Source organism: Borostomias antarcticus, assembly GCF_949987555.1.
Source record: "Borostomias antarcticus genome assembly, chromosome: 13".
NCBI lineage: Eukaryota > Metazoa > Chordata > Actinopteri > Stomiiformes > Stomiidae > Borostomias > Borostomias antarcticus.
In genome coordinates this window covers 22,325,588-22,345,996 of record NC_140246.1, presented here as the reverse complement: position 1 = coordinate 22,345,996, position 20,409 = coordinate 22,325,588, and the positions used below count along the sequence as shown (strand labels likewise).

Sequence of the window (20,409 nt, the reverse complement as noted above, 5' to 3'; positions counted from 1 at the left end):
CATGCATCTGCGGGGTCATGATCGAGAGGTCACACTCAGGAGACGCAGACCCAGCTGCTAGATGATGCAGACCACAGAGGAGCTAGACTAGATGATGCAGACCACAGAGGAGCTAGACTAGATGATGCAGACCACAGAGGAGCTAGGCTAGATGATGCAGACCACAGAGGAGCTAGACTAGATGATGCAGACCACAGAGGAGCTAGACTAGATGATGCAGACCACAGAGGAGCTAGACTAGATGATGCAGACCACAGAGGAGCTAGACTAGATGATGCAGACCACAGAGGAGCTAGACTAGATGATGCAGACCACAGAGGAGCTAGACTAGATGATGCAGACCACAGAGGAGCTAGACTAGATGATGCAGACCACGGAGGAGCTAGACTAGATGATGCAGACCACAGAGGAGCTAGACTAGATGATGCAGACCACAGAGGAGCTAGACTAGATGATGCAGACCACAGAGGAGCTAGACTAGATGATGCAGACCACAGAGGAGCTAGACTAGATGATGCAGACCACAGAGGAGCTAGACTAGATGATGCAGACCACAGAGGAGCTAGACTAGATGATGCAGACCACAGAGGAGTCCGATGGATCTGTTGACCCCAGTAAACGCTTCTGTTACTGAGGACGTCGCTCCTGGATTATTCAATTCAGCCAATCACAGACCTCGCTCAGCCAATCACAGACCTCGCTCAGCCAACCACAGACCTCGCTCAGCCAACCACAGACCTCGCTCAGCCAATCATAGACCAGACTCAGCCAATCATAGACCTCGCACAGCCAATCATAGACCTCGCTCAGCCAATCATAGACCTCGCTCAGCCAGCCATAGACCAGACTCAGCCAATCATAGACCAGACTCAGCCAATCATAGACCAGACTCAGCCTCAGCCAATCATAGACCAGACTCAGCCAATCATAGACCAGACTCAGCCAATCATAGACCTGGCTCAGCCAATCATAGACCTGGCTCAGCCAATCATAGACCAGACTCAGCCAATCATAGACCTGGCTCAGCCAATCATAGACCTGGCTCAGCCAATCATAGACCAGACTCAGCCAATCATAGACCTGGCTCCGCCAATCATAGACCTGACTCAGCCAATCATAGACCAGACTCAGCCAATCATAGAAAGAAAGAGGAAGTGTCAGTCAGAGACTGAATTCATTCACATTCTCACAGGAAGTTCTGCTAAACTGGGTCACTCACCAGAGTAAACCTCCTTAGAAGCGTTTCATTGTTAAGCGCTTGAATGGACATGGTACCTGTCCTGTACATACAGAGCAGGAAACCAGGTTGAAGTGTCTCTCAGGTTCCTCAGGGAGCACCTGTGTCTCTCAGGTTCCTCAGGGAGCACCTGTGTCTCTCAGGTTCCTCAGGGAGCCCCTGTGTCTCTCAGGTTCCTCAGGGAGCACCTGTGTCTCTCAGGTTCCTCAGGGAGCACCTTTGTCTCTCAGGTTCCTCAGGGAGATGCCTGTGTCTCTCAGGTTCTCATGTTCCTCAGGGAGCACCTGTGTCTCTCAGGTTCCTCAGGGAGCACCTTTGTCTCTCAGGTTCCTCAGGGAGCGCCTGTGTCTCTCAGGTTCCTCAGGGAGACGCCTGTGTCTCTCAGATTCCTCAGGGAGTGCCTGTGTCTCTCAGGTTCTCAGGTTCCTCAGGGAGACGCCTGTGTCTCTCAGGTTCCTCAGGGAGAGCTTGTGTCTCTCAGGTTCCTCAGGGAGCGCCTGTGTCTCTCAGGTTCCTCAGGGAGCGCCTGTGTCTCTCAGGTTCCTCAGGGAGCACCTGTGTCTCTCAGGTTCCTCAGGGAGCGCCTGTGTCTCTCAGGTTCCTCAGGGAGCGCCTGTGTCATCTCCGCTTCCCTCCCATGACTCCAACCCTGCGTGCTGGGGATGGACGTCTGTCAACCGTACTTGTCTGTCTACTGTACCTGTGTGTGACAGGTGCTCTCAGGTGTCAGTCGAAACGAAATATGATCATATCCTTCCTCATGTCTGTCTGTCTTTCTGTGGGCAGTAGAGGGGTTGTGTTTCAGAGCGGTAGAGGTAGAGGGGTTGTGGTTCAGGGCAGTAGAGCTAGAGGGGTTGTGGTTCAGAGCGGTAGAGGGGTTGTGGTTTGGAGCAGTAGAGGGGTTGTGGTTCAGGGCGGTAGAGGGGTTGTGGTTCAGAGCGGTAGAGGGGTTGTGATTTTGAGCAGTAGAGGGGTTGTGGTTCGGGGTTGTAGAGGGGTTGTGGTTTGGAGCGGTAGAGGTGTTGTGGTTCGGAGCAGTAGAGGTAGAGGGGTTGTGGTTCAGGGCGGTAGAGGGGTTGTGGTTCAGAGCGGTAGAGGTAGAGGGGTTGTGGTTCAGGGCGGTAGAGGGGTTGTGGTTCAGAGCGGTAGAGTGGTTGTGGTTCAGGGCGGTAGAGGGCTTGTGGTTCAGGGCGGTAGAGGGTTGTGGTTCAGGGCGGTAGAGGGGTTGTGGTTCAGAGCGGTAGAGGGGTTGTGATTTGGAGCAGTAGAGGGGTTGTGGTTCAGAGCGGTAGAGGGGTTGTGATTTGGAGCAGTAGAGGGGTTGTGGTTCGGGGCGGTAGAGGAGTTGTGGTTCAGAGTGGTAGAGGTAGAGGGGTTGTGGTTCAGGGCGGTAGAGGGGTTGTGGTTTGGAGCGGTAGAGGGGTTGTGGTTCAGAGTGGTAGAGGGGTTGTGGTTCAGAGCGGTAGAGGTAGAGGGGTTGTGGTTCAGGGCGGTAGAGGGGTTGTGGTTCAGAGCGGTAGAGGGGTTGTGGTTCAGGGCGGTAGAGGGGTTGTGGTTCAGAGCGATAGAGGGGTTGTGGTTCAGAGCGGTAGAGGGGTTGTGGTTCAGGGCTGTAGAGGGGTTGTGGTTCAGAGCGGTAGAGGGGTTGGGGTTCAGAGCGGTAGAGGGGTTGTGGTTCAGAGCAGTAAGGGTAGAGGGGTTGTGGTTCAGGGCGGTAGAGGGGTTGTGGTTCAGAGCAGTAGAGGGGTTGTGGTTCAGGGCGGTAGAGGGTTTGTAGTTCAGAGCGGTAGAGGGGTTGTGGTTCAGAGTGGTAGAGGGTTTGTAGTTCAGAGCGGTAGAAGGGTTGTGGTTCAGAGCGGCAGAGGTAAAGGGGTTGTGGTTCAGAGTGGTAGAGGGGTTGTGGTTCAGGGCGGTAGAGGGGTTGTGGTTCAGAGCAGTAGAGGGGTTGTGGTTCAGGGCGGTAGAGGGGTTGTGGTTCAGGGCGGTAGAGGGGTTGTGGTTCAGAGCGGTAGAGGTAGAGGTTTTGTGGTTCAGAGCGGTAGAGGGGTTGTGGTTTGGGGTGGTAGAGGGGTTGTGGTTCAGAGCGGTAGAGGGGTTGTGGTTCAGGGCAGTAGAGGTAGAGGGGTTGTGGTTCAGAGCGGTAGAGGGGTTGTGGTTCAGTGTGGTAGAGGGGTTGTGGTTCAGGGCAGTAGAGGGGTTGTGGTTTAGGGCGGTAGAGGTACAGGGGTTGTGGTTCAGAGCGGTAGAGGGGTTGTGGTTCAGAGCGGTAGAGGGGTTGTGGTTCAGGGCGGTAGAGGGGTTTTGGTTCAGAGCGGTAGAGAGGTTGTGGTTCAGAGCGGTAGAGGGGTTGTGGTTCAGAGCGGTAGAGGGGTTGTGGTTCAGAGCAGTAGAGAGTTTGTAGTTTAGAGCGGTAGATGGGTTGTGGTTCAGAGCGGTAGAGGGGTTGTGGTTCAGAGCGGTAGAGGGGTTGTGGTTCAGAGCGGTAGAGGGGTTGTGGTTCAGAGCGGTAGAGGGGTTGTGGTTCAGAGCGGTAGAGGTAGAGGGGTTGTGGTTCAGAGCGGTAGAGGGGTTGTGGTTCAGAGCAGTAAGGGTAGAGGGGTTGTGGTTCAGAGCGGTAGAGGGGTTGTGGTTCAGAACTGTAGAGGGGTTGTGGTTCAGAGCAGTAGAGGGGTTGTGGTTCAGGGCGGTAGAGGGGTTGTGGTTCAGGGCGGTAGAGGGGTTGTGGTTCAGAGCGGTAGAGGTAGAGGGGCTGTGGTTCAGAGCGGTAGAGGGGTTGTGGTTCAGGGCGGTAGAGGGGTTGTGGGTCAGAGTGGTAGAGGGGTTGTGGTTCAGGGCGGTAGAGGGGTTGTGGTTCAGAGCTGTAGAGGGGTTGTGGTTCAAGGCGGTAGAGGGTTGTGGTTCAGTGCGGTAGAGGGGTTGTGGTTCAGAGCGGTAGAGGTAGAGGGGTTGTGGTTCAGAGCGGTAGAGGGGTTGTGGTTTGGGGTGGTAGAGGGGTTGTGGTTCAGAGCGGTAGAGGGGTTGTGGTTCAGGGCGGTAGAGGTAGAGGGGTTGTGGTTCAGAGCGGTAGAGGGGTTGTGGTTCAGTGCGGTAGAGGGGTTGTGGTTCAGGGCAGTAGAGGGGTTGTGGTTTAGGGCGGTAGAGGTAGAGGGGTTGTGGTTGAGAGCGGTAGAGGGGTTGTGGTTCAGGGCGATAGAGGTAGAGGGGTTGTGGTTCAGAGCGTTAGAGGGGTTGTGGTTCAGAGCGGTAGAGGGGTTGTGGTTCAGAGCGGTAGAGGTAGAGGGGTTGTGGTTCAGGGCGGTAGAGGGGTTATGGTTCAGGTCGGTAGAGGGGTTGTGGTTCAGAGCGGTAGAGGTGTTGTGGTTCAGAGCAGTAGAGGGTTTGTAGTTTAGAGCGGTAGATGGGTTGTGGTTCAGAGCGGTAGAGGGGTTGTGGTTCAGAGCGGTAGAGGGGTTGTGGTTCAGAGCGGTAGAGGGGTTGTGGTTCAGGGCGGTAGAGGGGTTGTGGTTCAGAGCGGTAGAGGGGTTGTGGTTCAGAGCGGTAGAGGGGTTGTGGTTCAGAGCGGTAGATGTAGAGGGGTTGTGGTTCAGGGCGGTAGAGGGGTTGTGGTTCAGGTCGGTAGAGGGGTTGTGGTTCAGGGCGGTAGAGGGTTTGTAGTTCAGAGCGGTAGAGGGGTTGTGGTTCAGAGTGGTAGAGGGTTTGTAGTTCAGAGCGGTAGAAGGGTTGTGGTTCAGAGCGGCAGAGGTAAAGGGGTTGTGGTTCAGAGTGGTAGAGGGGTTGTGGTTCAGGGCGGTAGAGGGGTTGTGGTTCAGAGCAGTAGAGGGGTTGTGGTTCAGGGCGGTAGAGGGGTTGTGGTTCAGGGCGGTAGAGGGGTTGTGGTTCAGAGCGGTAGAGGTAGAGGTTTTGTGGTTCAGAGCGGTAGAGGTAGAGGGGTTGTGGTTCAGGGCGGTAGAGGGGTTGTGGTTCAGAGCGGTAGAGGGGTTGTGGTTCAGGGCGGTAGAGGTAGAGGGGTTGTGGTTCAGAGCGGTAGAAGGGTTGTGGTTCAGAGCAGTAGAGGGGTTGTGGTTCAGAGCGGTAGAGGGGTTGTGCTTCAGAGCGGTAGAGGTAGAGGGGTTGTGGTTCAGGGCGGTAGAGGGGTTGTGGTTCAGAGCGGTAGAGGGGTTGTGGTTCAGAGCGGTAGAGGTAGAGGGGTTGTGGTTCAGAGCAGTAGAAGGGTTGTGGTTCAGAGCGGTAGAGGTAGAGGGGTTGTGGTTCAGAGCGGTAGAGGGGTTGTGGTTCAGAGCGGTAGAGGTAGAGGGGTTGTGGTTCAGAGCGGTAGAGGGGTTGTGGTTCAGGGCGGTAGAGGGGTTGTGGTTCAGAGTGGTAGAGGGGTTGTGGTTCAGAGCAGTAAGGGTAGAGGGGTTGTGGTTCCGAGCGGTAGAGGGGTTGTGGTTCAGAACTGTAGAGGGGTTGTGGTTCAGAGCAGTAGGGGGGTTGTGGTTCAGGGCGGTAGAGGGGTTGTGGTTCAGAGCGGTAAAGGGGTTGTGGTTCAGGGCGATAGAGGGGTTGTGGTTCAGAGCAGTAGAGGGGTTGTGGTTCAGGGCGGTAGAGAGGTTGTGGTTCAGGGCGGTAGAGGGGTTGTGGTTCAGAGCGGTAGAGGTAGAGGAGTTTTGGTTCAGAGCGGTAGAGGGGTTGTGGTTCAGGGCGGTAGAGGGGTTGTGGTTCAGAGCGGTAGAGGGGTTGTGGTTCAGAGCTGTAGAGGGGTTGTGGTTCAAGGCAGTAGAGGGGTTGTGGTTCAGTGCGGTAGAGTGGTTGTGGTTAAGGGCGGTAGAGGGGTTGTGGTTCAGGGCGGTAGAGGGGTTGTGGTTCAGAGCGGTAGAGGTAGAGGGGTTGTGGTTCAGAGCGGTAGAGGGGTTGTGGTTTGGGGTGGTAGAGGGGTTGTGGTTCAGAGCGGTAGAGGGGTTGTGGTTCAGGGCAGTAGAGGTAGAGGGGTTGTGGTTCAGAGCGGTAGAGGGGTTGTGGTTCAGTGTGGTAGAGGGGTTGTGGTTCAGGGCAGTAGAGGGGTTGTGGTTTAGGGCGGTAGAGGTAGAGGGGTTGTGGTTCAGAGCGGTAGAAGGGTTGTGGTTCAGAGCGGTAGAGGGGTTGTGGTTCAGGGCGGTAGAGGGGTTTTGGTTCAGAGCGGTAGAGAGGTTGTGGTTCAGAGCGGTAGAGGGGTTGTGGTTCAGAGCGGTAGAGGGGTTGTGGTTCAGAGCAGTAGAGAGTTTGTAGTTTAGAGCGGTAGATGGGTTGTGGTTCAGAGCGGTAGAGGGGTTGTGGTTCAGAGCGGTAGAGGGGTTGTGGTTCAGAGCGGTAGAGGGGTTGTGGTTCAGAGCGGTAGAGGGGTTGTGGTTCAGAGCGGTAGAGGTAGAGGGGTTGTGGTTCAGAGCGGTAGAGGGGTTGTGGTTCAGAGCAGTAAGGGTAGAGGGGTTGTGGTTCAGAGCGGTAGAGGGGTTGTGGTTCAGAACTGTAGAGGGGTTGTGGTTCAGAGCAGTAGAGGGGTTGTGGTTCAGGGCGGTAGAGGGGTTGTGGTTCAGGGCGGTAGAGGGGTTGTGGTTCAGAGCGGTAGAGGTAGAGGGGCTGTGGTTCAGAGCGGTAGAGGGGTTGTGGTTCAGGGCGGTAGAGGGGTTGTGGTTCAGAGTGGTAGAGGGGTTGTGGTTCAGGGCGGTAGAGGGGTTGTGGTTCAGAGCTGTAGAGGGGTTGTGGTTCAAGGCGGTAGAGGGTTGTGGTTCAGTGCGGTAGAGGGGTTGTGGTTCAGAGCGGTAGAGGTAGAGGGGTTGTGGTTCAGAGCGGTAGAGGGGTTGTGGTTTGGGGTGGTAGAGGGGTTGTGGTTCAGAGCGGTAGAGGGGTTGTGGTTCAGGGCGGTAGAGGTAGAGGGGTTGTGGTTCAGAGCGGTAGAGGGGTTGTGGTTCAGTGCGGTAGAGGGGTTGTGGTTCAGGGCAGTAGAGGGGTTGTGGTTTAGGGCGGTAGAGGTAGAGGGGTTGTGGTTGAGAGCGGTAGAGGGGTTGTGGTTCAGGGCGATAGAGGTAGAGGGGTTGTGGTTCAGAGCGTTAGAGGGGTTGTGGTTCAGAGCGGTAGAGGGGTTGTGGTTCAGAGCGGTAGAGGTAGAGGGGTTGTGGTTCAGGGCGGTAGAGGGGTTATGGTTCAGGTCGGTAGAGGGGTTGTGGTTCAGAGCGGTAGAGGTGTTGTGGTTCAGAGCAGTAGAGGGTTTGTAGTTTAGAGCGGTAGATGGGTTGTGGTTCAGAGCGGTAGAGGGGTTGTGGTTCAGAGCGGTAGAGGGGTTGTGGTTCAGAGCGGTAGAGGGGTTGTGGTTCAGGGCGGTAGAGGGGTTGTGGTTCAGAGCGGTAGAGGGGTTGTGGTTCAGAGCGGTAGAGGGGTTGTGGTTCAGAGCGGTAGATGTAGAGGGGTTGTGGTTCAGGGCGGTAGAGGGGTTGTGGTTCAGGTCGGTAGAGGGGTTGTGGTTCAGAGCGGTAGAGGTAGAGGGGTTGTGGTTCAGGGCGGTAGAGGGGTGGTGGTTCAGGGCGGTAGAGGGGTTGTGGTTCAGGGCGGTAGAGGGGTTGTGGTTCAGAGCGGTAGAGGGGTTGTGGTTCAGAGCGGTAGAGTGGTTGTGGTTCAGAGCGGTAGAGGGGTTGTGGTTCAGGGCGGTAGAGGGGTTGTGGTTCAGAGCGGTAGAGAGGTTGTGGTTCAGAGCGGTAGAGGGGTTGTGGTTCAGAGCGGTAGAGGGGTTGTGGTTCAGGGCGGTAGAGGTAGAAGGGTTGTGGTTCAGAGCGGTAGAGAGGTTGTGGTTCAGAGCGGTAGAGGGGTTGTGGTTCAGAGCGGTAGAGGGGTTGTGGTTCAGGGCGGTAGAGGGGTTGTGGTTCAGGGCGGAAGAGGGGTTGTGGTTCAGGGCGGTAGAGGGGTTGTGGTTCAGAGCGGTAGAGGGGTTGTGGTTCAGGGCGGTAGAGGGGTTGTGGTTCAGGGCGGTAGAGGGGTTGTGGTTCAGAGCGGTAGAGGGGTTGTGGTTCAGGGCGGTAGAGGGGTTGTGGTTCAGGGCGGTAGAGGGGTTGTGGTTAAGAGCAGTAGAGGGGTTGCCATGCCCTCCACGCTCCGCGCTCCAGATGACCTCGGTCTGTCAGATCTTCTGGGAGAAGCCGAGTGTCTTCACTCCGTAGAGGGGGTGGGGCTGCTCCTAATCTAGACAGGCCTTCTCCTCATATCGATCGCTCCGTGTGAAAACTTCCTCTGTTTGACGGGCGCAGGGGCAGCGATGGTGCGGGGTTCCGGTTACTCGTGTGACAGCGCCGGTGTTCGCTCGCACGCCGCCAGACAACGATAACAGCCACCCAGCTCCAGGGGAAGTTTGTGAGGGTGCACGATAAGTGAGACGTACAGAAATGACCACTCTCGCTCTTTCTCTTGCTCTCTATCTGTCTTTCTCTCTCTCACTCTCTCTCCCTGTCTCTCTCACTCTCTCTTTCTCCCCTGTTATTCACTGTACATCTCTCTCTCCCTCTCCACTTTCTCTTCCCCTCTCTATCTCTCTCTCCACCCCCTTTCTCTTTCTCTCGCTCTTCCCCTCTCTCTCTCTCTCTCTTCCTCCCTCTCTCTCTCTCTCCCTCTCTCTCTCTCTCTCTCTCTCTCTCCCTCTCTCTCTCTCTCTCCCTCCCTCCCTCCCTCCCTCCCTCCCTCCCTCCCTCCCTCCCTCCCTCTCCCTCCCTCTCCCTCTCCCTCTCTCTCTCTCTCCCTCTCTCTCTCTCTCCCTCCCTCTCCCTCTCCCTCTCTCTCTCTCTCTCCTTCTCTCTCTATCTCTACCCCCCCCCTCTCTATCTCTCTCTCTCTCTGACACCCCCATCCACTCTACTGTGTGGGAGCGTCAGATGCCTGGATGTTGACTCCAGTGTAGTTGTGCGGAGCTTGGCCTGGGCCCTGCTGTGAATCTGAACAGGTTTTGTGGCCAGTTTGTCAGGGTGGAGCAGGAACGTGCAGATGTAGGAATGCGTGGAGCGCCTCCAGGCCCCGTCATCCTCGCTACAACTGCTAAACCAACAGTGTTACAATGGGAACTAAACAAGCACCTGTGTCTCAGTTGCTCTGGTGTACGTTAGGGCGTGTTCTCCCAGTCGGTGAAGACCTTTCTCTCAGAACTGAGACCATCCCTGTTTGTCTGAGCTGTTCATCTGAAGTTTAGTTTAGTCGTTTTGTTAACAGGACGGAAACGGTTTCTCTCGGTCAGACGAGAACTTAGAACCTGTTTGTGTTTTGTTTGTCTCTCAATGGTTCCTCAAGTCACCAAGTAAGACTGTCAGTCCAGACCTGCTGCTTCCTCCACACACCACAGCTATCTCCCTCACTGTGTCCTTGTCCCCTGTCTCCTTGTGCGCTGTGTCCTTGTCCTCTGTGTCCTTGTCCCCTGTGTCCTTGTCCTCTGTGTCCTTGTCCACACCACAGCTATCTCCCTCACTGTGTCCTTGTCCCCTGTGTCCTTTTGCACTGTGTCCTTGTCCTCTGTGTCCTTGTCCTCTGTGTCCTTGTCCCCTGTGTCCTTGTGCACTGTGTCCTTGTCCCCTGTGTTCTTGTCCCGTGTTCTTGTCTCCTGTCTCCTTGTGCACTGTGTCCTTGTCCCCTGTGTCCTTGTCCCCTGTGTCCTTGTCCCCTGTGTCCTTGTCCCCTGTGTCTTTCCCGTTCACAGATCAGTTAAGACGAGGAGTGGGAGGAGCCAGAGGCTGTGTGCTGCATGTCCTCACAGGTTCACACTGGGAGCACACAGCTCAGTACAGCACAGTGATGTGTAGTGCATGAATGAACTCTTTATACAGTATATTCTACTGTCTGTTTTATGATACTGTATAAAAATACTGTTTCTTTTTCTTTCTTTCTTTCTTTCTTTCTTTCTTTCTTTCTTTCTTTCTTTCTTTCTTTCTTTCTTTCTTTCTTTCTTTCTTTCTTTCTTTCTTTCTTTCTTTCTTTCTTTCTTTCTTTCTTTCTTTCTTTCTTTCTTTCTCTATCTTCCCCCCTCTCTTCTTCCTCATCCTGTTTCTTTGATCTCCTCTCAATGTCCTCTCTCTACCTCCTCCATCTCCTTCCTTCCTGTCTCCTTCCTGCCTGCCCCCCTCCCCATTTCCTCCTCTCCTTTTCATGTCTTCCTCCTCTAAATACTCTCCCCCCTCCACTCCTTCCTCTCCTCCTTCTCCCCCCCTCCTCCTCCCCTCTGTCTCCCCCCGCAGGGCTGCAGCCAGTGTTCTGGAGTCGGGAGGATGTGGGCCAATGGCTGCGCTGGGCTGAGCGGGAGTTCTCCCTGCGGCCAATCACCAGCGGCTCCTTCCAGATGAACGGCAAGGCCCTGCTGCTGCTCACTAAGGAGGACTTCCGCTACCGCTCACCCCACTCTGGTACAACAACAACAACAACAAACTACCCTCCCGTGTGTCGTCGTACTACATCTGAGTACAACACCCTCCTGTCTGTAGTCATGCGAGTGTAAACACCGTCATGGTCCTGGAGCTGTTAACACACAAACATACAGTTTATAAAAAATAAAAACAACCTCAGAGCTAAAACCTGAACATTAATTTAAAACCAGTTAGAATCCCATTCCTATTTCAAGGGGGCTGTTCTTCTACTCTATCCATGAGTCACTTCCTGACGCTCCTCTTAAAGCTGTGGAGGCTCAAGCTCTGCTTGATGGGGATAGGCAGTTGAGAACCGGTGCCCAGTGAATCGATCGACCGCGGTAGAAGAAGCCAGCAACATGTCGTCTAGGCATAAACGTTCGAAAGTGTGGTTACATTTCACGCGACAAGATGACAACACGGCCACTTGCAATGCTTGCAAAAAACATATATCATCAAAGGGGGGAATACTACAAATATGCAAAAACATTTGGCCACACAGCATGCGATAACTTTGCAGGAATGTCCCGTTTTTGATGCGCTCCGGAGTGATGACAGCAGCGCAGCTAACGTGTAGTCGAAGGTGAACTCCTCCAGAGTCCCTGTCTATTGTGTTAGTGCCATTTGTTTAATTGTGTAAACCAGCTTTCATTATATGAATAATCTCCATTTCCATCCATGTAATTTAGATGATGACGTTCAGTCAGGCTCGTGGTCGGTCTGGGTCAGAGGCTACTTCTTGTAGAAGTAGTACAATTGTTAATTCTCCATACAGTTGATGGTTGCAGAACTACTCAGTTCCATTTGGACAAATACTTGATTGTATTTGTTGCCAGTTGCCGCTGCTAGTTTTATTTTTGTCAGCTCAGCTCATATACCCTTTTTAAATGGAAGGAGCATTGTAATTTCTACTAGTAACATGTTAGACTGTTATTGGATTTAAAATTCAACAGAATAGTTCGTTTTATTTCTCTTTTTCTATAGACAAAATACTGATTTGTTTGTCAGTTTTATTTTTAGTTGAAGGTGAATACACCTAAAAAACAGCACTGTAATTGGCATGTTCAAAGTATATATAAAAGAAAATTAATTTTAATAAACCTGCTTGTACTCTTTTGGCCAATGAGAATCGATAAGAGAATTGATAAGGAATCGGATCGATAAGCAGAATCGAAAATGGAATCAGAATCGCTAAAATCTTATCAATATCCATCCCTAATAGGCAGCTTGTTCCAATCCTGGGCTCCAGTGTATACAAGGGAGCACTGGCCTGTCTTGGTATGTCATTTAACTTCCTTAAGGTTCGCTATGCTTGATCTAGTTCTGTGGCTATGGGATTCACTGACAGGGGTGAAGTAGTTAGTAGTAGTAGATATTTTGGCTCCCTGTGCTTGACGATGCTGTGCACTAGCTGTGTAACTCTGGCCTCCACAGGAAGCCAGGTGAGCTCCTGGAAGTGTCTCTTCCCTGCGTGGATGCGGGGGCCAAGACCCTTTACCACCCTAACTAGTTTATTTTGAGATATTTGAAGTTTATTTTTATGGTCCATGTCAGCCCCCCAAACCATGCCTATTTGCTAGTAGCTTAAGACTATCTCTACCAAGGAGGTTGACTTTTCTTGCTAAGTACAGACAGGCAGACAGACAGACAGACAGACAGGCAGACAGGCAGGTAGACAGACAGGCAGGCAGACAGACAGACAGACAGGCAGGCAGACAGGCAGACAGACAGACAGACAGGCAGACAGACAGGCAGACAGACAGACAGGCAGGTAGACAGACAAACAGGCAGGTAGACAGACAGGCACACAGACAGGCAGACAAACAGACAGACAGACAGGTAGAAAGACAGACAGGCAGGCAGACAGACAGACAGACAGGCAGGCAGGCAGACAGGCAGGCAGACAGACAGGCAGGCAGACAGGCAGGCAGATAGGCAGACAGACAGACAGACAGACAGACAGACACAGGCAGGCAGACAGACGGAGCTGGCGACAGCTGTGGTGGTGCTGCTTGCCGTCTTTGTTGCTCAGTAGAGGAAGTAAGAGACCGGTCGGGTAAACGGTCGAACAGGAAGTACAAACCGACCTCAACCGTCACCTGGCAACACAAAACCTTCCCCTACTGCCTTAAGAGGCAGGTTGGGAAAGAGAGAACTGACAGGTGTGTGTGTGTGTGTGTGTGTGTGTGTGTGTGTGTGTGTGTGTGTGTGTGTGTGTGTGTGTGTGTGGGGGGGGGTGTGTTTGACAGTAAGTGTGTGTGTGTGTGTGTTTACGTGTATGTGTGGGAGTGTTTGACAATAAGTGTGTGTGTGCTTGTGTGTGTGCTTGTGTGTGTGCTTGTGTGTGTGCGTGTGTGTAAGTGTATGTGTATGTGTGGGTGTGTTTGACAGTAAGTATGTGTGTGTGTGTACGTGTATGTGTGGGTGTGTTTGACAGTAAGTGTGTGTGTGTGTGTGTGTGTACGTGTACGTGTGTGTGTGGGAGTATTTAACAGTAAGTGAGCGTGTGTGTGTGTGTGTGTGTGTCCTTCTCTTCCTTTATGACAACCATTTCCTTGAAGTTGTGACGGGAAGCTTTTAAAATAAATGAAAAAAAGGAAAATCTCCTCTCAAAGAGTGTGTTTGTGTGTGGCCCCGCCCAGCCCCGCCCGGCCACGCCCCCTGCTGTGTTTACTAACAAAGCTTTGAGCTTTTCTCAGTCTTCAGTGAGCGTCGCTACATTTCCACTGCAACCAGCCGGCCAGATATGGAAACTGTGGATTGTGGCTTTAATGTACAGATTGCATGTGTGCTAGGGCTACTTGAATATGATTTTATTCATGTAAATTCGATTCAATTAGATATGATTTTATTCATGTAAATTTGATATGATTTGATATGATTTTACACATGTAAATTAAATAAGATGTATAACTTGTACTTATATTAGTTAGAATTACATATACTGTACATGATTTTATTTGTGAACTTGGGTGAAAGCTACGCTACGCAGAGGCCTTTGGTCATTATTTTCTGACACAATCAGCCTCGTCCCAAATCTGTTAGCTGGAGCCATTAGAGAAGTATGTAATCAGTTTTGTGCCATCTTTGATTCCTCCATAGCCACTTCCATATCCATGTCCCTGGACATGATAACGTCCATATCCATGTCCCTGGACATGATAACCTCCATAGCCACGTCCATATCCATGTCCCTGGACATGATAACCTCCATATCCATGTCCCTGGACATGATAACCTCCATAGCCACTTCCATATCCATGTCCCTGGACATGATAACGTCCATATCCATGTCCATATCCATGTCCCTGGACATGATAACCTCCATAGCCACGTCCATATCCATGTCCCTGGACATGATAACCTCCATAGCCACGTCCATATCCATGTCCCTGGACATGATAACCTCCATAGCCACTTCCATATCCATGTCCCTGGACATGATAACCTCCATAGCCACGTCCATATCCATGTCCCTGGACATGATAACCTCCATAGCCACTTCCATATCCATGTCCCTGGACATGATAACCTCCATATCCATGTCCCTGGACATGATAACCTCCATATCCATGTCCCTGGGCATGATAACCTCCATATCCATGTCCCTGGACATGATAACCTCCATAGCCACGTCCATATCCATGTCCCTGGACATGATAACCTCCATATCCATGTCCCTGGACATGATAACCTTCATAGCCACTTCCATATCCATGTCCCTGGACATGATAACCTCCATATCCATGTCCCTGGACATGATAACCTCCATAGCCACGTCCCTGGACATGATAACGTCCATAGCCACGAGACTCTGGACTCAAACGATGGGAGAGGAATTGAGAATGAAACTATCAGGCTGATTGTGTAGAATAGATGTAGCAGTCGTTTCAGGCCTTACTGAGGTCGTGACCCCTGACCCCGGGATCCCCCTGGAGAGCTCAGTTCACCAGAATCAAAAAGCCACGGTCATGACTGTGTGTTGAGCAACTTCCCTGATCTGGAAACATTCACGCTCAGTAAAGTCATCTGGACGGGGCGGCTGTCTGTGCGTGTGTGTCTGTGTATCTGTGTGTGCGTGTGTATCTGTGTGTGCGTGTGCGTGTGTATCTGTGTCTGTGTGTGTGTCTGTCTGTGTGCGTGTGTATCTGTGTCTGTGTGTGTGTCTGTCTGTGTGCGTGTGTATCTGTGTCTGTGTGTGTGTCTGTCTGTGTGCGTGTGTATCTGTGTCTGGGTGCGTATGTGCGTCTGTGTCTCTTTGCAAGTGTGTGCATGTACCGCTGGGAGGCATACGATGACCTCCGACCCCTGTGTGTGTAGGGGACGTCCTGTACGAGCTGCTCCAGCACATCCTGAAGCAGAGGAAGCCTCACGTCTCCTACCCCTCCGCCTGTTTCCCCGGCAACGCCTTCCACTCGCTGCCAGACGCAGCTCTTCAGCACCACAAACTTGAAGGTCAGTCACGGTTATTACATGTTTACCACACGGTCATTACATATTTATTACAGGAGTAATATGACTTAAGCATGCTGTGTTCTATATTATTGTTTGTCTGAAACTGTATCTTGTAAGCCCATACTGGCTGTCACAGAAATTATAGAAGTCCTATTATGCTAATTTTCTGTCTTTTGGGTCCCCAAAACATGTCTTTGAGAGAGTCTTTGATTTTTGCTGAAAATACCTCTCAGAATAAGCATTCTAGCATGCCTCTATACCTTTCCGTCGACCACGAGATCAGATTGAGCGGAATGAGTGCTTTTTTCATATGCAAATGAGCTCAGCTGAGAGCAAGTCGGCAGGCTAGAGAACGAGGGCTGTTGACGGCGCTATGCTACCTCAAATACAGCTGGCTAGCCTGGACCATCCACTCTTGATGCCACTGTGACACATTTCATTGTCCTCTCTCCCTGACTAAACATGACAGCGTTAGTGCTCATGTTATTATCTCCATGGTTGCATGCTGTTACCTCTAGCTACATTCACTAGCTAGACACCACCAGGCTATATGACACCATTCGACTACAAACAATAAAAGCTAGATTCTGTAGGCCGAGGGGAATCCAATGATGTCCACTTCTTAACATTTGATCATTTTTAATGACCGCTTGATGAACTAGAAGTCTACCAATTTCATTTCACTAAAGTTACTCTAACATATGATGAGACGAGCATCAGGGTTGAGGCAAAAGGGGAGTTTGTTCGTGTTAGCTAGCTAGCGTTGGATACACAGCATAATTACTTACAGTTCCTGCATAATTTCCACGGACAGTTGGTATTGCTTGATCATTCAGAAAGAGTTTATCTGAAAATCCTGCATATACTGACCCAGGTTGGAAAAGCAATCGGAAAAAATGACTAGCACACACTGCCAGTGTTTTGCAAATTTCAGTAGGAACGTTGCCCTCAAAAGTAAAATGTATCCACTGGGCTCTGCTGTCCTTTGAGCTTGGGAGACTATATGTGCTTAGGGCTGTAACGATTATGAATTTTGCTTAACGATTAATTGTCAGAAAAATAATCGCGATTATTACAATAATTGTCAGAGTTGTTGACCGGGGTGGGCTCGCATCACACCGCTAGGGCCCCTTACCGATCTGGCACTCTAGGCGGCCGCCTACTTCCCCTACGCCACGGGCCGGCCCTGGCACTGATGCTCATGTCCGCGTGATTTGAGTGAGAGTGTGTGTGTTTGAGAGAGAGAGAGAGAGAGAAAGACGGACAGAGAGGGAGTGAGTGAGTGAGGGTGGGTGGGTTCTGGGTTCTGACTCATTTTTAGCCTAATAACACAAGTACTCAGCCTATGAAGTAAACCTGTGGTTTAAAACCACGCCTCTTTAATATCATGAATGTTAACATTTACATAGAACATATATCCTCCTCAATAAAAAAAAGCATTGAAAAATTAAAATTAAGAAAATTTGGAGTATACAAATAGCACATGAAGTGGACAATGCATCAGTGCTTTTTACTTCTTTAATACAGTGTCTCTTGTCATTATTTGCTATGAGCATATAGGACAAGTGCCAACAAGCTGAAGAATTCCATTGAACTGGGTTGCTACCATATCAACTCTGCAACAGATTTGTATTTTATTAAAAAAAAAAAAAAAAAAAAAGTTTTATTTTTATTTTTTTGTACATTTTTTTCATAACCGCGGTTACAAAAAACAATCGCGGTCAGAAAAAATAATCGCGGTTTGACGATTATGTAAAAATCGTTACAGCCCTATATGTGCTGCTTAGTACATCCAAGAACAGAGCATTTTCTGTGCGAAGACATTATGCTAGCTAGCGGGACCTGCAAATGTCAGCCTGTATAGCCAGGTAACAAACGCAGGTGATTGGAGGTATTCAGATGGGGGCGGGATTATTATAATAGGTCCCCGACTGTGACGTAAAGTGACACAGGAGATTTGAATGGCTTGCTGGGACTGACTTTTTTCTAATGTTTTCATTTCGGCTGACCACAACAAAATGACTGGGTTGTTTCACTACATACTTTGTGTTAGTCGGCCCATCAGAGACTCAAATGAACATGCAAAAACAATGAAAAAGTTAGTTTTGCAAACGTGGACCCCTTTAAAGTATATGAGTATATAGCACACACCTGTTTTGGAGTAGGTAGCCCTTGATTGTGTCAGGTGTAGGGAGAGGAAACCTGAGCAGATGCAGTCGTCCTCAGTGACTGATTGAGATGCGCTACACGCTGATTCAGACAGAGAAAGTGTAACAGGTGCCTGTTTCTAAGCTGAAGAGACTCGAAGCTCGATGGTGAAGAGCTGGACTGGTCATATAACCAGACAGGAGCAGTGTTTCAGTGTGTGGGCTGATGGTTCAGTGTTTCAGTGTGTGGGCTGATGGTTCAGTGTTTCAGTGTGTGGGCTGATGGTTCAGTGTTTCAGTGTGTGGGCTGATGGTTCAGTGTTTCAGTGTGTGGGCTGATGGTTCAGTGCCAGTACTTGGCTGGATGTTTTGGCTGCACATGCACTACTCTTCAACTGGTACGTACCTGTGGGCCCTGGGATGCTGTGGCTCTAAGCAGATACAGAGTTTAAAGGGCTTTTATAGTCATATTAACCACGCCCTTTTAAACAGGTGCAGGCAGCTGAAGTTCCTGCCATCTTTCCCTCCTCATTCAGAGAGACATGCAGTGTGTACTTGAGAGAGCCATGCAGTGTGTACTCCAGAGAGCCATGCAGTGTGTACTCCAGAGAGCCATGCAGTGTGTACTTCAGAGAGACATGCAGTGTGTACTTCAGAGAGCCATGCAGTGTGTACTTCAGAGAGACATGCAGTGTGTACTTCAGAGAGACATGCAGTGTGTACTTGAGAGAGCCATGCAGTGTGTACTTGAGAGAGACATGCAGTGTGTACTTGAGAGAGACATGCAGTGTGTACTTCAGAGAGCCATGCAGTGTGTACTTCAGAGAGCCATGCAGTGTGTACTTGAGAGAGCCATGCAGTGTGTACTTGAGAGAGCCATGCAGTGTGTACTTGAGAGAGCCATGCAGTGTGTACTTGAGAGAGCCATGCAGTGTGTACTTGAGAGAGCCATGCAGTGTGTACTTGAGAGAGACATGCAGTGTGTACTTGAGAGAGACATGCAGTGTGTACTTCAGAGTGGCAAACTCTAGTAAAGGTGTGGTGTGCTCGTGTGCCTGTGCATGCTTGTGTGTGCGTGTGCTTGTGTTTTTTTTGTGTGTGCTTGTGTGTGTGTGTGTGTGTGTGTGTGTGCTTGTGTGTGTGTGTGCTTGTGTGTGTGTGTGTGTGTGCTTGTGTGTGTGTGTGTGTGTGTGTGCTTGTGTGTGTGTGTGCTTGTGTGTGTGTGTGTGTGCTTGTGTGTGTGTGTGTGTGTGTGTGTGCTTGTGTGTGTGTGTGCTTGTGTGTGTGTGTGTGTGCTTGTGTGTGTGTGTGTGTGTGCTTGTGTGTGCTTGTGTGTGTGTGTGTGTGCTTGTGTGTGTGTGTGTGTGTGTGTGTGTGCTTGTGTGTGTGTGTGTGTGTGCTTATGTGTGTGTGTGCTTGTGTGTGTGTGTGTGTGTGCTTGTGTGTGTGTGTGTGTGTGTACTTCGGACTCCCCAGGCTGTGTGCCGTGGGCAGCGAGCACTGTGCCCTCCCAGAGAGGGGGCGTGGCTTGTGGTGAAGGTGTGGCGTTAAAGTGTTGACACACAGAAACCTGCTGCACCAGGAAGTCAATCCTCATTTAAATGAAGCTTTGGGTCGTTGCGTGACCAGGTGGTTAATGGTCATTGTGTGACCAGGTGGTTAATGGTCATTGTGTGACCAGGTGGTTAATGGTCATTGTGTGACCAGGTGGTTAATGGTCATTGTGTGACCAGGTGGTTAATGGTCATTGTGTGACCAGGTGGTTAATGGTCATTGTGTGACCAGGTGGTTAATGGTCATTGTGTGACCAGGTGGTTAATGGTCATTGTGTGACCAGGTGGTTAATGGTCATTGTGTGACCAGGTGGTTAATGGTCATTGTGTGACCAGGTGGTTAATGGTCATTGTGTGACCAGGTGGTTAATGGTCATTGTGTGACCAGGTGGTTAATAGTCGTTGTGTGACCAGGTGGTTAATAGTCATTGTGTGACCAGGTGGTTAATGGCATGGGAAGTGACTGCCTGGCCATTATGACTCTCTCAACTTCCTTGTTTTGCAGCAGTAAAGTGGCATTTACATTTTCATGTTCCTTGTTGATCATCTTTGCCATTGAGTCAACGAGTGTCTCCAGTCATGCCAGTGATCTACTGCGTGTGTTGACATTTCTAGGCCAGTAGAGGGCGATGCAGGCCTATCCACAGGCCTGGATACTGGGCCTGTGAGTAACAGAGCTCCAAACAGACTGAGAAAGGATGTTTCTGTAAGAGTATAGCGCCATCTAGTGGTGCCCACGGTACTGTTGAACTGAGACACCAAGTAAGGCACATAAGCTGTGTTCGAAAAAGGTTTCCCTATTGCAGAATTTAATTCTCAACGGTTAATTTGATTCACTATATAGTCCACTAGAAAATACCCTCACCACATGGGGGTAGTGAGTGAATAAGTGCGTGGTTTCAAACACAGCTATAGAATTCATATCCAAGTTATCCAACGTCTTCTGTGTTGTTGTGTACTAGATAGACTGAATATGAAGTTCTAGAATATTCTGGATCTTGTTTTTTTGTTCTCGTTCGTGACAGAAACGGTACGCCGGGCGCCACGAGGTACAGAGCCCCTCCCCCAGCACCCGCCCACCATCGAGCTCCGCCACCGCTCACGCTCGCCTCACCAGCCCGCTCCACGCCGCTCGCCACCGCCCCCCTCCCTCCCGCGCACCGTGGTCGAGGACCCCCTCCAGGCGTCCTCCCAGATGCCCGACAGCAACCACCACCTCCCCGAGGAGCTCTACCCGCTCTCCGTGTCCCCGGCCCCCCCCAACGGACGCTGTGCCACGCCCCGCGAAGCGCCCTGCCCCAGCAGCCCCGGCGGTCCGGAGGCCGCCCCGCCCCGGGTCATACAGCTCATCCCCAGCGCCATCATGCACCCCCTGCTGCTCAGCCCGGGCCGGGGGGGCGGGGCCGGCGCTGGCGACTTCAGACACGCCCCGCCTCCTCCCCCGCCTCAGCACCACGAGAACGGCGGGCGGGAACGCGAGCGTGACGGGAAAGGCCACGCCCCCAACCACCAGCTAACCCTGGCCCACCACCACCACCAGCAGCACCACGCCCTCCTCCACCAGGAGGAGGCGCTGTACCGCAACCACCACGTCATCATGCCCATCTCCCCCCCGGAGGACCTGGCCACGCCCATCG

At 51.5% G+C, this 20,409-nt stretch overlaps 1 protein-coding gene across 2 annotated transcripts in view; it reads left to right on the top strand.

The window, feature by feature from the left end:
• etv6 (ETS variant transcription factor 6) overlaps nucleotides 1-20,409 on the top strand; it is a 32,221-nt gene that overhangs the window by 3,080 nt on the left and 8,732 nt on the right. For both annotated transcript variants that reach the window (XM_084447512.1, XM_084447511.1), the window contains exons 3-5: nucleotides 10,453-10,617; nucleotides 14,938-15,072; nucleotides 19,798-20,409. The exon at nucleotides 19,798-20,409 is cut by the window's right edge and continues 12 nt beyond it. In XM_084447512.1, coding sequence (XP_084303638.1) covers nucleotides 10,453-10,617; nucleotides 14,938-15,072; nucleotides 19,798-20,409 — 912 coding nt within the window. The remainder of the gene's footprint in view (nucleotides 1-10,452; nucleotides 10,618-14,937; nucleotides 15,073-19,797) is intronic.